General features: G+C 38.2%; 1 protein-coding gene across 2 annotated transcripts in view; it reads left to right on the top strand.

Moving 5' to 3' along the window:
• Positions 1-13,839, top strand: part of LOC114647936 (UNC5C-like protein) — a 32,667-nt gene extending 18,828 nt beyond the window's left edge. For both annotated transcript variants that reach the window (XM_028796646.2, XM_028796645.2), the window contains exons 6-8: positions 10,337-10,431; positions 10,544-10,657; positions 10,914-13,839. In XM_028796646.2, the coding sequence (XP_028652479.1) occupies positions 10,337-10,431; positions 10,544-10,657; positions 10,914-11,238 (534 nt within the window). In that variant the 3' untranslated portion in view covers positions 11,239-13,839. The remainder of the gene's footprint in view (positions 1-10,336; positions 10,432-10,543; positions 10,658-10,913) is intronic.
• Positions 13,840-18,319: the final 4,480 nt, after the last annotated feature.

The raw sequence follows: 18,319 nt of genomic DNA, 5'->3' as shown, positions 1-18,319 counted from the left end.
CTGATATTTTTCCCTCCTCATCTTTTCTGACTGTTTTTTCACTAGTTTTGCAGTTGGCTACGGTCAATGTCACTACTTGGACCCTAGAGGTTGCACCGGTAGCCCAACATCTCCAGGATGGCACATCAATATGTGCAATTGCCAGAAGGTTTGCTGTGTCTCCCAGCACAGTCTCAAGGGCATGGAGCAGGTTCCAGGAGACTGGCAGTTACTCTAGGAGAGCTGGACAGGACCATAGAAGGTCCTTAACCCATCAGCAGGATGAGCACAGCCAGAGTCCTACAAACTGGCCTCCAGCAGTCCACTGGTGTGAATGTCTCTGACCAAACAATCAGAAACAGACTTCATGAGGGTGGCCTGAGGGCCCAATGTCCTCTAGTGGGCCCTGTGCTCTGTGCCCGGTACCATGGAGCCTGATTGGCATTTGCCATAGAATACCAAAATTGGCAGGTCCACCTCTGGCGCCCAGTGCTTTTCACAGATGAGAGCAGGTTCACCCTGAGCACATGTGACAGATGTGAAAGGGTCTGGAGAAGCCGTGGAGAATGTTATGCTGCCCGTAACATTGTTCAGCATGACTGGTTTGGTGGTTGGTCAGTGATGGTCTGGGGAGGCATATCCATGGAGAGACACACAAGCCTCTACAGGCTAGACAATGGCACCTTGACTGCCATTAAATATCGGGATGAAAACCTTGGACCCATTGTCAGACCCTATGCTGGTGTAGTGGGTCCTGGGTTCCTCCTGGTGCACGACAATGCCCGACCTAATGTGGCGAGAGTATGCAGGCTGTTCCTGGAGGACGAAGGAATTGATACCATTGACTGGCCCCAACTCTTGCCTGACCTCAATCCAACAGAACACCTCAGGCTGTCCAGGAGCTCAGTATTGCCCTGGTCCAGATCTGGGAGGAGATCCCAAAGGACACTTTCCATCGTCTCATTAGGACCATGTCCCAACGTTGTTAGGCATGCATAAAAGTATGTGGGGGCCATACAAACTGCTGAGTACGATTTTGAGTTGCTGCAATGAAATTTCGGTAAAATGGACTAGCCGGCCGCATCATTTTTTCACTTTGATTTGGGGGTGTCTTTGAATTTAGCCCTCTGTAAGTTGATAATTTTCATTTCCATCAAACGATGTAGCATCCTTTCATTCCTAACACATTACCCAGTCTATATCAGTATAGATATTCAGCAGGATTTTTTTTCCCATTGAGATCTGATGTGTTTTCAAAGTGTTCCTTTATTTTTTTTTTAGCAGTTTATATATTAGTTATAAGACAAGAACAAAGGATTGGGGATCCTCTTTGTGTACTTGGAAAAAATAGCGATTAGCAAACAACACAATGCCAGAATAGTTAGGAGACCCAGGTTCGCTTCCTGGGTCCTCCTTGCGTGGAGTTTGCATGTTCTCCCCGTGTCTGCGTGGGTTTCCTCCTGGCGCTCCGGTTTCCTCCGACAGTCCAAAGACATGCACATTAGGTGGATTGGCGATTCTAAATTGGCCCTAGTGTGTGCTTGGTGTGTGGGTGTGTTTGTGTGTGTCCTGCGGTGGGTTGGCACCCTGCCCGGGATTGGTTCCTGCCTTGTGCACTGTGTTGGCTGGGATTGGCTCCAGCAGACACCCATGACCCTGTGTTCGGATTCAGCGGGTTAGAAAATGGATGGATGGAAGGACAATGCCAGAATAGTCTTTCAGGACTAAGTCCAAAACAGGACTTAATGGAGTGCAGAGGGTATGACAGCTTTATAGAGGGCAGGCAAGAAGAGGCATGTTGTTTGTGTTGCACCCAAAAGTGACGTCAAGCATGGAGGAACCAGAAGTGAGGTTAGGTTGGTTTTCCTTCTGACAATCTGTAGTGAGAGGGGAAGAGGCTTTAGTGTGCACTGCCAAACCTTGATCCAGCATAACAACACATTTAGTCAAGCCCATCGACTGCCTCCCATGCACGTGTAAGACAATATCTATCTATCTATAAAAAATATATATCTATATTATATATATTATATATACAGTACTGTGCAAAAGTTTTAGGCAGGTGTGAAAAAATGCTGTAAACAAAGAATGCTTTCAAAAATGGAAGTGTTAATCATTTATTTTCATCAATCAACAAAATGCAGTGAATGAACAAAAGAGAAATCTAAATTAAATCAATATTTGGTGTGACCACCCTTTGCCTTCAAAACAGCATCAATTCTTCTAGGTACACTTGCACACAGTTTTTGAAGGAACTCAGCTGGTAGGTTGTTCCAAACATCTTGGAGAACTAACTACAGATCTTCTGTGGATGTAGGCTTCCTCACATCCTTTTGTCTCTTCATGTAATCCCAGACACACTCGATGATGTTGAGATCAGGGCTCTGTTGGGGCCATACCATTACTTCCAGGACTTCTCGTTCTTCTTTATGCTGAAGATAGTTCTTAATGACTTTGGCTGTATGTTTGGGGTCGTTGTCCTGCTGCAGAATAAATTTGGGGCCAATCATACGCCTCCCTGATGGTATTGCATGAGGGATAAGTATCTGCCTGTATTTCTCAGCATTGAGAACACCATTAATCCTGACCAAATCTCCAACTCCATTTGCAGAAATGCAGCCCCAAACGTTCAAGGAACCTCCACCATGCTTCACTGTTGCCTGCAGACACTCATTATTGTACCGCTCTCAAGCCCTTCGACGAACAAACTGCCTTCTGCTACAGCCAAATATTTCAAATTTTGACTCATCAGTCCAGAGCACCTGCTGCCATTTTTCTGCACCCCAGTTCCTATGTTTTCGTGCATACTTGAGTCGCTTGGCCTTGTTTCCATGTCAGAGGTATGGTTTTTTGGCTGCAACTCTTCCATGAAGACCACTTCTGGCCAGACTTCTCCAGACAGTAATGGGTGTACCTAGGTCCCACTGGTTTCTGCCAGTTCTGAGCTGATGGCACTGCTGGACATCTTCCAATTTCGAAGGGTAATAAGCTTGATGTGTCTTTCATCTGCTGCACTAAGTTTACTTGGCCGACCACTGCGTCTACGATCCTCAACGTTGCTCGTTTCTTTGTGCTTCTTCAAAAGAGCTTAAACAGCACATCTTGAAACCCCAGTCTGCTTTGAAATCTTTGTCTGGGAGAGACCTTGCTGATGCAGTAGAACTACCTTGTGTCTTGTTGCTGTGCTCAATCTTGCCATGACATGAAACTGTCTTCCACAACCTCACCTTGGTAGCAGAGTTTGGCTGTTCCTCACCCAGTTTTAAGCCTCCTACACAGCTGTTTCTGTTTTTAGTTAATAACTGTGTTTCAACCTACGTGTGACATTGGTAATATAATTGGTTGATCATACACCTGACTATAATCCTACAAAATCCCTGACTTTGTGCAAGTGTACCTATAAGAATTGATGCTGGTTTGAAGGTAGTAACACCAAATATTGATTTGATTTAGATTTTTCTTTTGTTTGCTCACTTTGCATTTTGTAAATTGATAACAATAAACAATCATTATTTATATTTCTGAAAGCATTCTTTGTTTACAGCATTTTTTCTCTCCTGCCTAAAACTTTTGCACAGTACTATATATATATATATATATATATATATATATATATATATATATATATATATATACTGTATAAATATATACAGTCATATGGAAAAAGTTTGGGAACCCCTCTCAGCCTGCATAATAATTTACTCTACTTTCAACAAAAAAAGATAACAGTGGAATGTCTTTCATTTCCTAGGAACTTCTGAGTACAGTGTTTTCCAAGCAAAGATTTTTAGTGAAGCAATATTTAGTTGTATGAAATTAAATCAAATGTGAAAAACTGGCTGTGCAAAAATGTGGGTCCCCTTGTAATTTTGCTGATTTGAATGCATGTAACATGAATGCATGCTCAGTACTGATTACTTGAAACACCAAATTGGTTGGATTAGCTTGTCAAGCCTTGAACTTCATAGACAGGTGTGTCCAATCATGAGAAAATATATTTAAGGTAGTCAATTGCAAGTTGTGCTTCCCTTTGACTCTCCTCTGAAGAGTGACAGCATGGGATCCTCAAAGCAACTCTCAAAAGATCTGAAAACAAAGATTGTTCAGTGTCATGGTTTAGGGGAAGGCTACAAAAAGCTATCGCAGAGGTTTAAACTGTCAGTTTCAACTGTAAGGAATGGAATCAGGAAATGGAAGGCCACAGGCACAGTTGCTGTTAAACCCAACAGGTCTGGCAGGCCAAGAAAAATACAGGAGCGGCATATACGCAGGATTGCGAGAATGGATACAGACAACCCACAGATCACCTCCAAAGACCTGCAAGAACATCTTGCTGCAGATGGTGTATCTGTACATCGTACTACAATTCAGTGCAATTTGCACAAAGAACATCGGTATGGCAGGGTGATGAGAAAGAAGCCCTTTCTGTACTCATGCCACAAACAGAGTTGCTTGTTGTATGCAAATGCTCATTTAGACAAGCCAGATTCATTTTGGAACAAAGTGCTTTGGACTGATGAGACAAAAATTGAGTTATTTGGTCATAAAAAAAGCACTTTGCACGGCGGAAGAAGAACATCGCATTCCAAGAAAAACACCTGCTACCTCCTGTCAAATTTGGTGGAGGTTCCATCATGCTGTGGGGCTAGTTCAGGGACTGGGGCCCTTGTTAAAGTCGAGGGTCAGATGAATTCAACCCAGTATCAACAAATTCTCCAGGATAATGTTCAAGCATCAGTCACAAAGTTGAAGTTACGCAGGGGTTGGATATTCCAACAAGACAATGACCCAAAACACAGTTCGAAATCTACAAAGGCATTCATGCAGAGGGAGAAGTACAATGTTCTGGAATAGCCATCACAGTCCCCTGACTTGAATATCATCGAAAATCTATGGGATGATTTGAAGCAGGCTGTCCATGCTTGGTAGCCATCAAACTTAACTGAACTGGAGAGATTTTGTATGGAAGAATGGTCAACAATACCTCCATCCAGAATCCAGACACTCATCAAAGGCTATAGGAGCCGTCTAGAGGCTGTTATATTTACAAAAGGAGGCTCAACTAAGTATTGATGTCATATCTCTGTTGGGGTGCCCAAATTTATGCACCTGTCTAATTTTGTTATGATGCATGTTGCATATTTTCTGTTAATCCAATAAACTTATTGTCACTGCTGAAATACTACTGTTTCCATAAGGCATGTCAGATATTAAAAGGAAGTTGTTACTTTGAAAGCACAGCCAATGATAAACAAAAATCCAAAGAATTAAGAGGTGTTCACAAACTTTTTCATATGACTGTGTATATATATATATATATATATATATATATATATATATTTGCAGCTGGAGATCCACAAAGGGAGAAAAATGAATCACGTATCATGAAGTAGTTTTTATTCCTGAGCTTTCAACCCCTGCCAGGGGTCTTCATCAGAGGATAATGCTTAGACTTACAAGAATCAAAGGCAATATATAGCAAAAAATTACATGGAGGGGGGTGGGGTGGACTGGCTAAGTCAGTGTTATCAGGAGGGGGGCGGGTATTGGGTGTACAGTTTATTTATTATGAACATGTTCTTCTTAAGTTTGCATATGCTGGATTTATGTGTCTGTTAATGGCGTTCTCATTTGATAGCCATGATTCGGCCATCTCTCTGGCACTTTTAGTACTGGCCTTAAATTTTACTTGTACATTGTCCCAGTTAAATGTATGTCCTGTTGATTTAGTATGCGTATAGATCAATGATAGTGAGTCCTTTCTTCTGACGGCGTTGTGATGTTCCTGTATACTGTACGTGTTGCGATTCTTTTTGAAGTTTGTCCTATGTATACCACTGAGCAAGAACTGCATGGAAAGCTATAAACTGCGTTTCGTGTTTCTGCTGTCGATTTCTTGTTTTTAGCATTAAAGTGTCTGTTGATGGCGTTTTTCGACACACATTCAACTGGGACAATGTAAAAGTAAAATTTAAGGCCAGTACAAAAAGCGCCAGAGAGTTGGCCGAGTCTTGGCTATCAGATGAAAACGCCATCAACAGACACGTGGACATAAACCCAGCATATGCCAACTTAAGAAGGACATACAGTGGTGTGAATAACTAATTGCCCCCTTCCTGATTTCTTATTCTTTTGCATGTTTGTCACACAAAATGTTTCTGATCATCAAACACATTTAACCATTAGTCAAATATAACACAAGTAAACACAAAATGCAGTTTGTAAATGGTGGTTTTTATTATTTAGGGAGAAAAAAAAAATCCAAACCTACATGGCCCTGTGTGAAAAAGTAATTGCCCCCTGAACCTAATAACTGGTTGGGCCACCCTTAGCAGCAATAACTGAAATCAAGCGTTTGCGATAACTTGCAATGAGTCTTTTACAGCGCTCTGGAGGAATTTTGGCCCACTCATCTTTGCAAAATTGTTGTAATTCAGCTTTATTTGAGGGTTTTCTAGCATGAACCGCCTTTTTAAGGTCATGCCATAGCATCTCAATTGGATTCAGGTCAGGACTTTGACTAGGCCACTCCAAAGTCTTCATTTTGTTTTTCTTCAGCCATTCAGAGGTGGATTTGCTGGTGTGTTTTGGGTCATTGTCCTGTTGCAGCACCCAAGATCGCTTCAGCTTGAGTTGACGAACAGATGGCCGGACATTCTCCTTCAGGATTTTTTGGTAGACAGTAGAATTCATGGTTCCATCTATCACAGCAAGCCTTCCAGGTCCTGAAGCAGCAAAACAACCCCAGACCATCACACTACCACCACCATATTTTACTGTTGGTATGATGTTCTTTTTCTGAAATGCTGTGTTCCTTTTACGCCAGATGTAACGGGACATTTGCCTTCCAAAAAGTTCAACTTTTGACTCATCAGTCCACAAGGTATTTTCCCAAAAGTCTTGGCAATCATTGAGATGTTTCTTAGCAAAATTGAGACGAGCCCTAATGTTCTTTTTGCTTAACAGTGGTTTGCGTCTTGGAAATCTGCCATGCAGGCCGTTTTTGCCCAGTCTCTTTCTTATGGTGGAGTCGTGAACACTGACCTTAATTGAGGCAAGTGAGGCCTGCAGTTCTTTAGACGTTGTCCTGGGGTCTTTTGTGACCTCTCGGATGAGTCGTCTCTGCGCTCTTGGGGTAATTTTGGTCGGCCGGCCACTCCTGGGAAGGTTCACCACTGTTCCATGTTTTTGCCATTTGTGGATAATGGCTCTCACTGTGGTTCGCTGGAGTCCCAAAGCTTTAGAAATGGCTTTATAACCTTTACCAGACTGATAGATCTCATTTACTTCTGTTCTCATTTGTTCCTGAATTTCTTTGGATCTTGGCATGATGTCTAGCTTTTGAGGTGCTTTTGGTCTACTTCTCTGTGTCAGGCAGCTGCTATTTAAGTGATTTCTTGATTGAAACAGGTGTGGCAGTAATCAGGCCTGGGGGTGGCTACGGAAATTGAACTCAGGTGTGATACACCACAGTTAGGTTATTTTTTAACAAGGGGGCAATTACTTTTTCACACAGGGCCATGTAGGTTTGGATTTTTTTTCTCCCTAAATAATAAAAACCATCATTTAAAAACTGCATTTTGTGTTTACTTGTGTTATATTTGACTAATGGTTAAATGTGTTTGATGATCAGAAACATTTTGTGTGACAAACATGCAAAAGAATAAGAAATCAGGAAGGGGGCAAATAGTTTTTCACACCACTGTATACACATTAATTAAACTATACAACCCCCCCCCCCCCCCCCCGGTCATACTGACTTAGTCACCTCCACCCCCCCCCCCATTCTGAATGTGTTGCTATATATTGCCTTTGATTCTTGTAAGTCTAAGCATTATCCTCTGATGAAGACCCCTGATAGGGGTTGAAAGCTCAGGAATAAAACTATTTTATGATACATGATTCGTTTTTTCTCCCTTTGTGAATCTCCAACTGCAAATATATATATATATATATATATATATATATATATATCTATATATATATATATCTATATATATATATATCTATATATGTACATCATATATAGATACATATATATCACCCTTTCAAGTACACGAACCAGCTGCCATGGTGCAACGTCAGAGGCTTTGTCTCAAGTGCTGATGTCCAAGGTTCGATCCCTGTAGAGGGAAGCAAAAGTGTATATACCTGAAGATCTCCAGTTAGGGCAAAACACGTGTTGTGTACACTTTGTATTATTTGGTAGGTACTGTATCATATATCTATATCTACAGTATATACAGTACATATATATACACAATATAGTGCTCTTGGACGTTGTTACTCTTGCCAAAGTGGTACAGTAGTACAGTCCCAAAAAGGGAGTTCCCTTCTTTGATAGTTCTTGCAAAAACTAACGAGTATCTTGCCTGGTGCAGAGCTATTGGCAATCGCATCTGTGATTAAGTTTAATAGTAAGTTAAGTTCTACAAAAAGCTGTGTGGTGACAACACAAAAACTTATAAAGGTGAAGACTGAGGACTGTGTATATGGACAAGTCATGGATATGTACATATTAGACAGGTCCACATGGACAACAATTTAGCAAATGGAACTGGCTCTTAAAATAAATAACATTAACTGTGACAAAAGAATGGGCAATAGTGTAGAAAGAAAAATACTAGACAGACAGACTCAGACTTACCTTTGTCTACTGCTTTGAATCCGAACATGACTATTTGATTAAAGATGAGCAGTCTACAGTACTCATATGTCCTTGAGTGGCGCCATGAGGGGCAGGATCCAGTGGTGTTTGAGCAATGTTATACAATATATACAATATACATACATACATAACTTGTCAAAAGTTTTAGAATATTACCATTTTTTCCAGTTTATATAATATTTTAAATACTTCAAGTTTTGTTTACCAAAAATGAAAAATAATGTAATTCTCAGAGTCATACAAGAAGACCTTTTTCAGGGAACAAGTAATGGGTTAACAACATTCAACTTTTCTGTTGCAAAGAAAATAATTGAGCCTTAAAAGTTTATGTAAGCAATTTCTACAGGTGTTCCAGTTATTGATTACTTATAAATCTTCTGTTTATGTAAAAGTAGTGTTGGAACAAACTGTGTTGCTACACCCTCTGAAGCATTATTTGGACAGTACCACACTATATATTGCTGTCATCATAACATGAAAAAGGGAATTAACAAAGGAAGACACACAAACCATTATAACCCTAAGAAATTTAGGTCTTTCATTTAGAAACAATGACAAGGAAAGCCAGGGAGTTTGGAACCACCACGGCTCTTTCTAGAGCTGTCTGCCTGGCCAAACTGAGCAATCAGGGGAAAATGGCCTTGGCATGATAGATGACCAAGAACCCAATGGTCACTCCGGCTGAGTTCCTGATAACCTGTGTGGAGATTGGAGAAACTGACAGAAGGCCAACATCACTACAACATTTCAATGATCTGGGCTTTATGACAAAGGCACTAATTGGACTTTGCCAAAATGCATACTATGAGAAACAAGATTCTCTCCTCTTCTCAAACCAAGATTGAACTGTTTGGCCTCAATACTAAACAACATTTATTGAGGAAACCAGACATTGGTCATCACCTGCATAACGCCAATGCAATTGGTGAAGCATGGTAGTAATGGTATCATGCTGTAAGATTGGGGGCTTGCAGACTAGTCAGGATTGAAAGAAAGTTGAGTGGAGCAAAGTACAAAGATATCCTTAGAGAAAACCAGATCCAGAGTGCTTTGAACCTCAGGCTGGGCTGAAGGTTTACTAACCAACAGGACAGTGACCCTAAGTGCAAAGCAAAGACAACACAGGAGTGGCTTAGGGTTAAATCTATGGATGTTCTTGAGTGGCCCAGCCACAGCCCAGACTTGAACCTAATCAAACATCTCTGCAGAGACCTGAAAGTAGCTGTCCACCAATTGTCTCCATCTGGCCTATCAAAGCTTGAGAGAATCTGCACAAAAATTTGGTAGGAAATCCCCAAATTCAGGTGTGTAAAGTTTGGGGTATTAGATTTTTAGATTAGTAATAGATTATTAGATTAGTAATTGCTGGCAAACATACTTCAACTGAGTAATGGGTCTAAATACTTGTGTCAATGTGTTATTTCAGTTTTTAATTTTTATTTGCAAAAGTTGATAAAATCCAATTTTTTGCTTTCTCATTCTGGAATATTGACTGTTGATTGTTGATGGAATCTAGCTGGGTTAGCAAGGCATGGAAAATCACTGGATAGACTGATAAAATTCTATTTGTCAAGAGTATGGGCAGTTATCACAGGTCTTTTAAGGGTTGTTATAATTATATACCATGGTGCTTATCAAAAGCAGAAAGAGGCTGAATGTCATAAACTGATGATGGTTATTGTTCCCCAGGACCTACAAGAAAAGTACCTCGAAGTCCTTCGTTTGCACATAACAGAAAGTGGGTGCCAGGCAGAGAGGGTCTCACCAAAACCCTACTGCAATAGGTGACATCCTTATTTTAATTTGGGGTTAATGAGGGATTCAGGGTGTAAAGTTGCAGAAGATTGCTTCACAGTGCTGAAGTAAAATATCTTTATAATTCCCCTGTGTATTCAGAATTCCACGGGAACTCTTTGAGCAGCTGCAAATGTTACTGGAGCCAAACACAGTGAGTGGAAATGACTGGAGAAAGCTGGCTTCCCGTCTGGGCCTCTGTGGCACTAAGATCAGGTAGGTGGTGCATTAAAATATCATTAACTGAATATTAATAAAAGAGTGTCTGTGCAACTACTAACTGTTTTACATCATTACTGTGATAAACAATGAGTGCGTAATTAGAATTTGTATGCAGTGCTGCTTATCATTCTGGGATATCAACAAGCTAGATATTTAATAGTGTCACCCAACTATGGTTCATATTGCACATTCATATGCAGTCCTAGAGCAGGCCGAAAAGTTCTTAATTTTTTTTTTCTTTCTCCCACAGATTCATGTCTTGTCAGCACAGCCCAGCGGCTGCTACCCTTGAGTTCTTTGAGGAGCTCAATGGTAGTCTGCATGACCTATATAAGATCATGTTGTCCATGGAACGCCTAGATTGTGCTGTCACCATTGAGGCATTCTTGAATGACCCTTTGCCTGACTCCCCAGGTTCATTCCAGAGGGACAAAGATCAGGAGAACCAATGCTGTTGTGAAGGAAATACAACTAGTTTAGCATCAGAGTGCGACAGCGGGTTGACAGACTTGGGATCAGTGGAGGAGCGGGACATTTGTTCCCAAACCACAGATGAGTATACAGCAATCCAGTAGCACTTTAAGAGCTCAGTGCTGGAAAAAGTACAGATCTGGTTTAGTTATGATCATAGACAACCATTTAATAAATACTGTACTAACGGAGCCTGACACTGTAAAAAAAAATGAAGTGCAAGGCTGAGAAAAGCACCGTTATTACCACTCTATAGATATTCTTAATCTGTATATTGTATACAGTAGGTGTATAGTGATTGTGTAACATTGTTATATTTACAATCAAAACCTGAATACACTTACTACAAAAAGTCTAGATAATCACATCTAATAGTAATTAAAACAGCTGAAGGACATTATAATAAAGGCCAGAGACTTGCAAAACAGCATGAAAAAGATTGGAACAAAAACTTTGTAGTGTTTCCTCTTAACTAGTGCAATAGTTTTGACTGCTTTATCTCAGAAAAACTGTATGATGCCAGCATCCACCAAGGCAGCAATTAAATATAGAAACCAAGGTAGTGTGCTGATCAGAATTCAAGTTTGTGTACTAAAATGTTTAACAGTGGAGATTTTTATAGCATATGAGTCACAGTTACTGAAAGGTCAACTTTTTGCTATCTATGAGGTACACTTTTAGAATCACTCTTAGTGAAGCATAGAGAAGTTGCGACAAACTGGCTGTTATTACTACTGTATGCTGTATAAATTCCTAGGTACACTTAACTTTCAACATTTTTTTCCAAACTGTAAAATCAGTGGTTACCAAATCACTTGTGAATTCAGCCTACCCTTGCAAAACTGTAAAGTTATTGTAATTTGTTCTGACCCGTCGCATGGACGCAAACCATGCACCATTGTTGGAATCTCCTTCTCTTTGGTAAATGGCTCAGGTCATTCAAGACTGGGGCCTCATTTGTAAAACTTGTATATGCCCTAAAAGAGGCTTGAAATGTGAGTACAGTTTGCCACATAAACGTTGGGATTTATAAAAGAAAACTTGATGGGGGAACATGTACAGTAAATATTTATGGCAGCTCTGACCCATTGGTATGCAACATTTTGGAGAAACTAAGAGATGACAAAACCCTTTGATCAAGCAGGAAAACGCAGCCAAACCAGCTAAATGACGACTTGCACACATAATAATTAGGATCACTGAGCCGCTATTAACAACATGTGTTGAAGTGGCAAACATATTACACCTCAAAAAGAACGAATATGATGCAGACTGTATTTTTTTTCCATTTTAAAAGGGCTAATGCTGCATATTTGCACTGAAGACCTTTTTGTTTTTTCATCAGCCCAATAGGTAAGGAATATTTCAGTCAAGCCTCACCCCATTATGCCTGCTGGAAGCCATTAACTGACCGGCAAGGCACTACAGTTTCATATTGTGCTAGGTGGACATACAAAAAAAAACAAAACATGTTTTTGCCAACATAATTGGGTAATTTGTAGCAGTTCCCAGCAATTTACTGCACTCATATTGACATAAGGGAACCTAGCAAGAATAAAGCTTTTGTGACAGTTCCTCTCCAATAATGCACAAGTCATCCAACATGAGTCAAACTTCACGTCTTGATGACCTGGGTCAACCAGTGACTCATTTATTTTGAGGCAAAGTATCTTTGACGGACATGATGGTGCAAGTACACCAATGTGAATGTGAAAGTGAATGGCTTGTTGGGAAGGTAGCTGGCTCAACCCTCAGTGTTTTATATAGTATGGCCTGTACTATAAATTGTAAAAGCAATCACATCATTACATGATCCAGAAGATACTGCCTACTTGCTCAGACGATGGTGCCTGTCACCATTTCCAGACCACATCATCTTGCACTCTCAGTTGCGGAGCACAGCCAGATACCCTTGAATTCAGGAGCTGGGTCTCGAAGCATAAGGAGGGAGCTGCTCTACTAGCCAATGAAGTTCTACAGTATTATGATTTTGTATATATGAAGCTGACGAATGTGCTCAATATATGAATGTTTCAGGGTAGTGTTCAAGGCACGTTCACATATGCATATTTGAAATGTGATTGTGATTTATAAACAGTAAATTGTGTAGAAATGTGTGTACACCACATTTTATTAATCAGATTTTTTTTACATACGAATTTTCCTGCTTTTTTTTGGTGTGCACATATTTTCACTTGCAAATCCACACAAAGTTATATAAATGAGGCCCCAAGACTAGTAGACTTCATCTCATAAGCTGCAAAAGGCATGAACTTAACCTTCTAACCTTATGAATAGTCTATAACAGGGGTGGGCAATGTCAGTCCTGGAGAGCTGCAGTGGCTGCAGGCTTTTCTTCTAACCCACCTTCTTAATGAGAAGTCATTTATTGCTGTTGAAGCACTTATTGGTGTGACATTTTGATTCTTCATTTTAGTGGTCTTGCTTGTTAAGGTACCCAACCTTAATTGCTTATTTCAATCTTAAACCGCTGCATTCACTGAGTTAATGGCTCTTTATTAGCAATAAGATGTAAATGACAAAGCAGCCAGCAGATCTCCATCTAGCTTGTTTACATTTACATCTCTGCGTGTTCATCATGCACTGTTTGATTTAATAAAACACTTAATAGAAAATTGTGACAGACTGAAAATGATCGGTTTAAGGCTTCAAATCATTTGGATGATATATTTGGAAAGGAAAAAATCTACAACATATGAACCTTACATTGCAGACTAACAAGCCATACAATTAAATAAGGTCTGAGATTGGCAAGGATTGGTTTCTAATTAAGCAATTGAGTTGGAATGAAAACCTGTAGCCACTGTAGCGCTCCAAGACCGACACTGGCCCACTCCTGGTCTACAACAACACTGGAAAACAAATATTTTGCCTCCTGTACACTACTGGATGTATCTTATGGATTATGGCCTGCTGATCACAAAAATCACATTTAAATTTTCCTGTCACAAACCATTTTATTTTTAATTGCCTAATTTTGTGATTTCCTCCTATAAGTTATACATACTGTATACATTACAATAATTATAACATCTGGTGATCTAAAAGTAGTGACACAGCTACTTCAACTGCAACTCATCTGGCAACTCCATGTCACAGAGGAGTGTGGCACATAAACCACTTTTAACCCAACAAAGATATTTTGGCCTTCTCTTTATATAAAACTTGTACTGAAAAAAAAAACAAGTTTGTGGAAGAAATGTACAAGGAAAATGAAGAATTTCAATATTTAAAACAGGTGTCTGCACGAGTAACTGATACCAAGATTTATGACAAATGGTTTGAAGATCTGCTAGTGGGGATGGAGAAAAATCACATGTAAGGAATTCAGGGCTGTTGATGAGTATTTTCTTGGCAACTACCAAGCCAAAAAAAAAAAACAAAAAAAACCTATGTCCAGCTGGTTGCCAACATGCATACAAAACCAGGAAGTACAACATGTCACTAAACATTTGTTTTTTGCATTCCTCCCTGCTAGTCTTGGTGCATTAGTTATGAACATGTTGAAAGGTTACGCCAAGACATTGTAATGATGGAAAAGTAGCATCAGAGCAAGTGGAATCCATTAATGCTGGCTAACTATTATTGGACACTGAAACAAGAAGCATCAGATGCTGAGTACAAACAATTATTAGCAGCAAAACATTTTATCTTAATTGAACTAATACAAACTATCAGCATGATTAAGTGATTAAACACACTAAATTCAATAAAAGTTAATTTAATCTTTCTCCATGTTCCTATATGATACATTTGTATCATATTTGTGTTCAACTTGAAGTTGTCATTCACATTCACCAAAAGGTTTTTGGGAAACACAGCATTTGAAAAAATGTGTTGTCCAGTGTAACGATGAATTTTAAGGCAAGCTGTGGTTACACTGGTTGATTAGAGGCTGTTGGGGAATAATGATTACAGTTGTATTTAGATTGTTAATCTGAACTGATGTTTTATTTGTATGAGCTTCCCCAAATCAAACTTAATAAAATGTGACCTTGTTATAGCAATATAATACTGTTATTCTTACATAATCTCTGAAGTAATTCAGAGATTATGTTAAATAATTTGTCTGAGGGGTTGGGAGACATAAAAACATATACTATTTTATAAAACTGCCAAGTTTGTTCAGAGTCTTCAGTTACCATTTCAACCCTTTTTAATAAGTTTAATTGGTATGTGTTTTAAAATAATCACCTTGGAGAGAGTGGGATTGTAAAATTAATACATATTTACATATTTATTATCAAAGTAAAAACAGCTTCCATGGAAATAAAAGGCACTCCATTAAGAATGTAGATTATGTCACTTGTTTAAATGGTGAAATTAGAAAATAACAATATGAGCTCAAGATATGGTGCATACTGAAACAAATGAATGACGGACAACTGTGCTTTATTAAAGCAAATACAATTTATTCCCTTTCTCCCCTCACAAAATATATTACACAATTCAGTTATCCTAGTTACGATATCCTAGTCTTAGTACACAATAAAGCCATAAGTTCAAAACAGGTTTTAACTGATTACATTTCTAGACAAAAGTATCAATAAATAACTGAATTCCAAGAAGTCCGGTATTCATGCAAGTATCCCATTCTTCTGTAAGTTATAATCAAGATTCAGATAATTTCATGATTTTGATCTTTTTTTTTTCTTTTTTGATAAATGAAACTCTTAAAAGTAAACAAGTCAAAATGCTACAAAATCTTAAACAGAATCATAAATGAAACAGTGAACTAGCATAACCAACACTGTAGGCTCACTCTCTTTACAATCAGGTGGACCTTTCATTGCAAGTGCTTTATTTAAACCTATAACAATGCAGGATGAGTTATACCTACTACGTAAACAATACTATGTCGTGATTCACACAGTTAACTCACTGGAGCAGCTTTTCATGAAAATGATATCCTGAAACCTCATCATTCCTGCCAGCTCAGTCTAGCCTCAGTTACTCAGTTTAACTAGCATGGAGCACTCACTGTACACAACAGAATAACTTCTGAAGACAAGAATTAAAATATAAGGTACTGCAAAAACTAGACTTCCCCTCTATATTACTGCTAATAAGAAAATTCCCAAGTAGCTATGAATTTGTAATTACAAATTTGCAAAGAAAGAGTTAGTCTTAAAAATGAGCAAACTGATAATAGTAAAATAATCCGTAAACCTGTGTATGTATAAAATCATACTAAAAACAAAAATTATATTATAAAATACATTATATACACACAGGTTTGTTTCTAATATTAAAACTATATTATATATATATATATATATATATATATATATATATATATATATATATATATATATATATATATATATATATACATACACATACACACACATGTATAAAATCAACTATAAACCAAAAAATGCCTATGTAGCTAAAACATTTAAAGAATCAATCTTTGGTTAAATTATGCTTTATAATTTAAAAAATGTAAAAAAAAATTCAAAAGCCATAGGAAGGTCAGTGTTTTAAATAATAAGTCAAATCACATATGAACACTCAAGAAAAAAAATATTAACTAGCTTTTTTCTGAACACTTGAGACATTACTTTCGGTCTTTATGTTCAGAATCAAATTAAATGAAATTTGTAAATCTCATGTATCCTCTTGGGTTGCTTTGTTGCTGGCCTACCAGGGCAGTCTGACTAATGCAGTACTTTAAGATGGTCATAATATGTCCTGTAGTAGACCATTTTTATTACAGTACATAATATGTCAAGGAGTTTATCATCTTCCTCTTGTCTTCTAATTTAAAGGTTGCATCATACTAGGGAAATTATTTGTAACTTCCTGTACCTAGAAGACAGGAGCTGAAATGTTACATGGAATTTTCTCGCTCAGGTTTGTGAAACTTAACATATGTGGAAAGTTTTATTATTACTAAAATTGTGAAAACCTTCAAATATGATAAGAAGTAACAAGGTTAGATTTTGGCAATTTTAAGTAAAATTAATACATTACAATTTAAGGATTGTACAGATATCATGAATTGTAACATACTCATTTTCAAAGTGGATAAACAATAATATACAGATGAATGATTCCTATCGTTAACATGCCAACACAATGACAAATATCAAAAAGGAGTAGATGGAATTACAAAACTTTATAACCAGCAACAAAAACAAGTCACAGATGCAAAATCCTACAGTCCAGAACAGAGTACAATTTCACACTAAAGATGATTTATGAAACCAGAAATATAAAAAAGGAGAAATGAAGGAACTGGACACACTCATAAACCTTTTTTTTGTTTGTTTTTTTTTTTTAACTCAACAGAAGCCCTGACCCTTCAGATTTCTTGAGCAACCACCAAAAAAAAAAACTATCAAATGGAGAAAAAAAGTGCAGAACTTGCTGTTTTAGGTTAACCAACTTAAAACGCAACAAAGGCCAATAAGCTGTCAGCCCATGCTATAAAAGTAACAGCACTATGAACTTTGCTCAAAACACTGCAAGATTTGGTGATCATAAGACTTCAGCATATAACCGTAAACAGTCAACTGCATACCTCCACCACTTTGCTACATAACTGATGAAAAAGATGTGCTATGAAGGAGGTGCATAGATCACTCTGTCCTACAAAACTGTAATAGCTCTCCCAGACAAAAATATAAAACACAGAGAAAAGGCAGGGAAATATTCTAAACATTATTACAATATCATATTGCAGCCGCAATGGAGTATGGTGAAACTTTCAGTCACAGTATAAGCAGAGTGTAGTGTATTATAATTTATTATTTCTTTATAGTTTTAATAATGGTTAGAAAACACATAGTGTGAAGAAACCAATGATGCAAGTTACTTATTTCAAGTATTGTATTCTGTGCTTAGTAACTGTACACCAGTGAGGGTTCCTAAAGGTTTCACAAAATCATTTTTAAGGGGATTTCCAGGACAATTCCTCTGATGCCTAACCCTAGCCTATGACGTTCCCCTTTGTGGAAGTCTATGATAAAAGAAAAGGACTGTTGTACATCTATAGCTAGCCCTATAACAAAATGGCAGTCATATGCTACCAAACTTGAAAATTAATCTTCAAATGTATTACTTCAGTGCTTCTTAAGTTCTGTCCTTGTGTTGTACTATGACCAACCAGTTTCACAATGGGTGAGTCATTTTACTTCTAACTGTTCTCACTGTTTAATT

This window comes from Erpetoichthys calabaricus, chromosome 3, assembly GCF_900747795.2.
Source record: "Erpetoichthys calabaricus chromosome 3, fErpCal1.3, whole genome shotgun sequence".
Taxonomy (NCBI): domain Eukaryota; kingdom Metazoa; phylum Chordata; class Cladistia; order Polypteriformes; family Polypteridae; genus Erpetoichthys; species Erpetoichthys calabaricus.
Note: the sequence above shows the minus strand (reverse complement) of the source record. Positions and strands in the feature narration are given on the sequence as shown.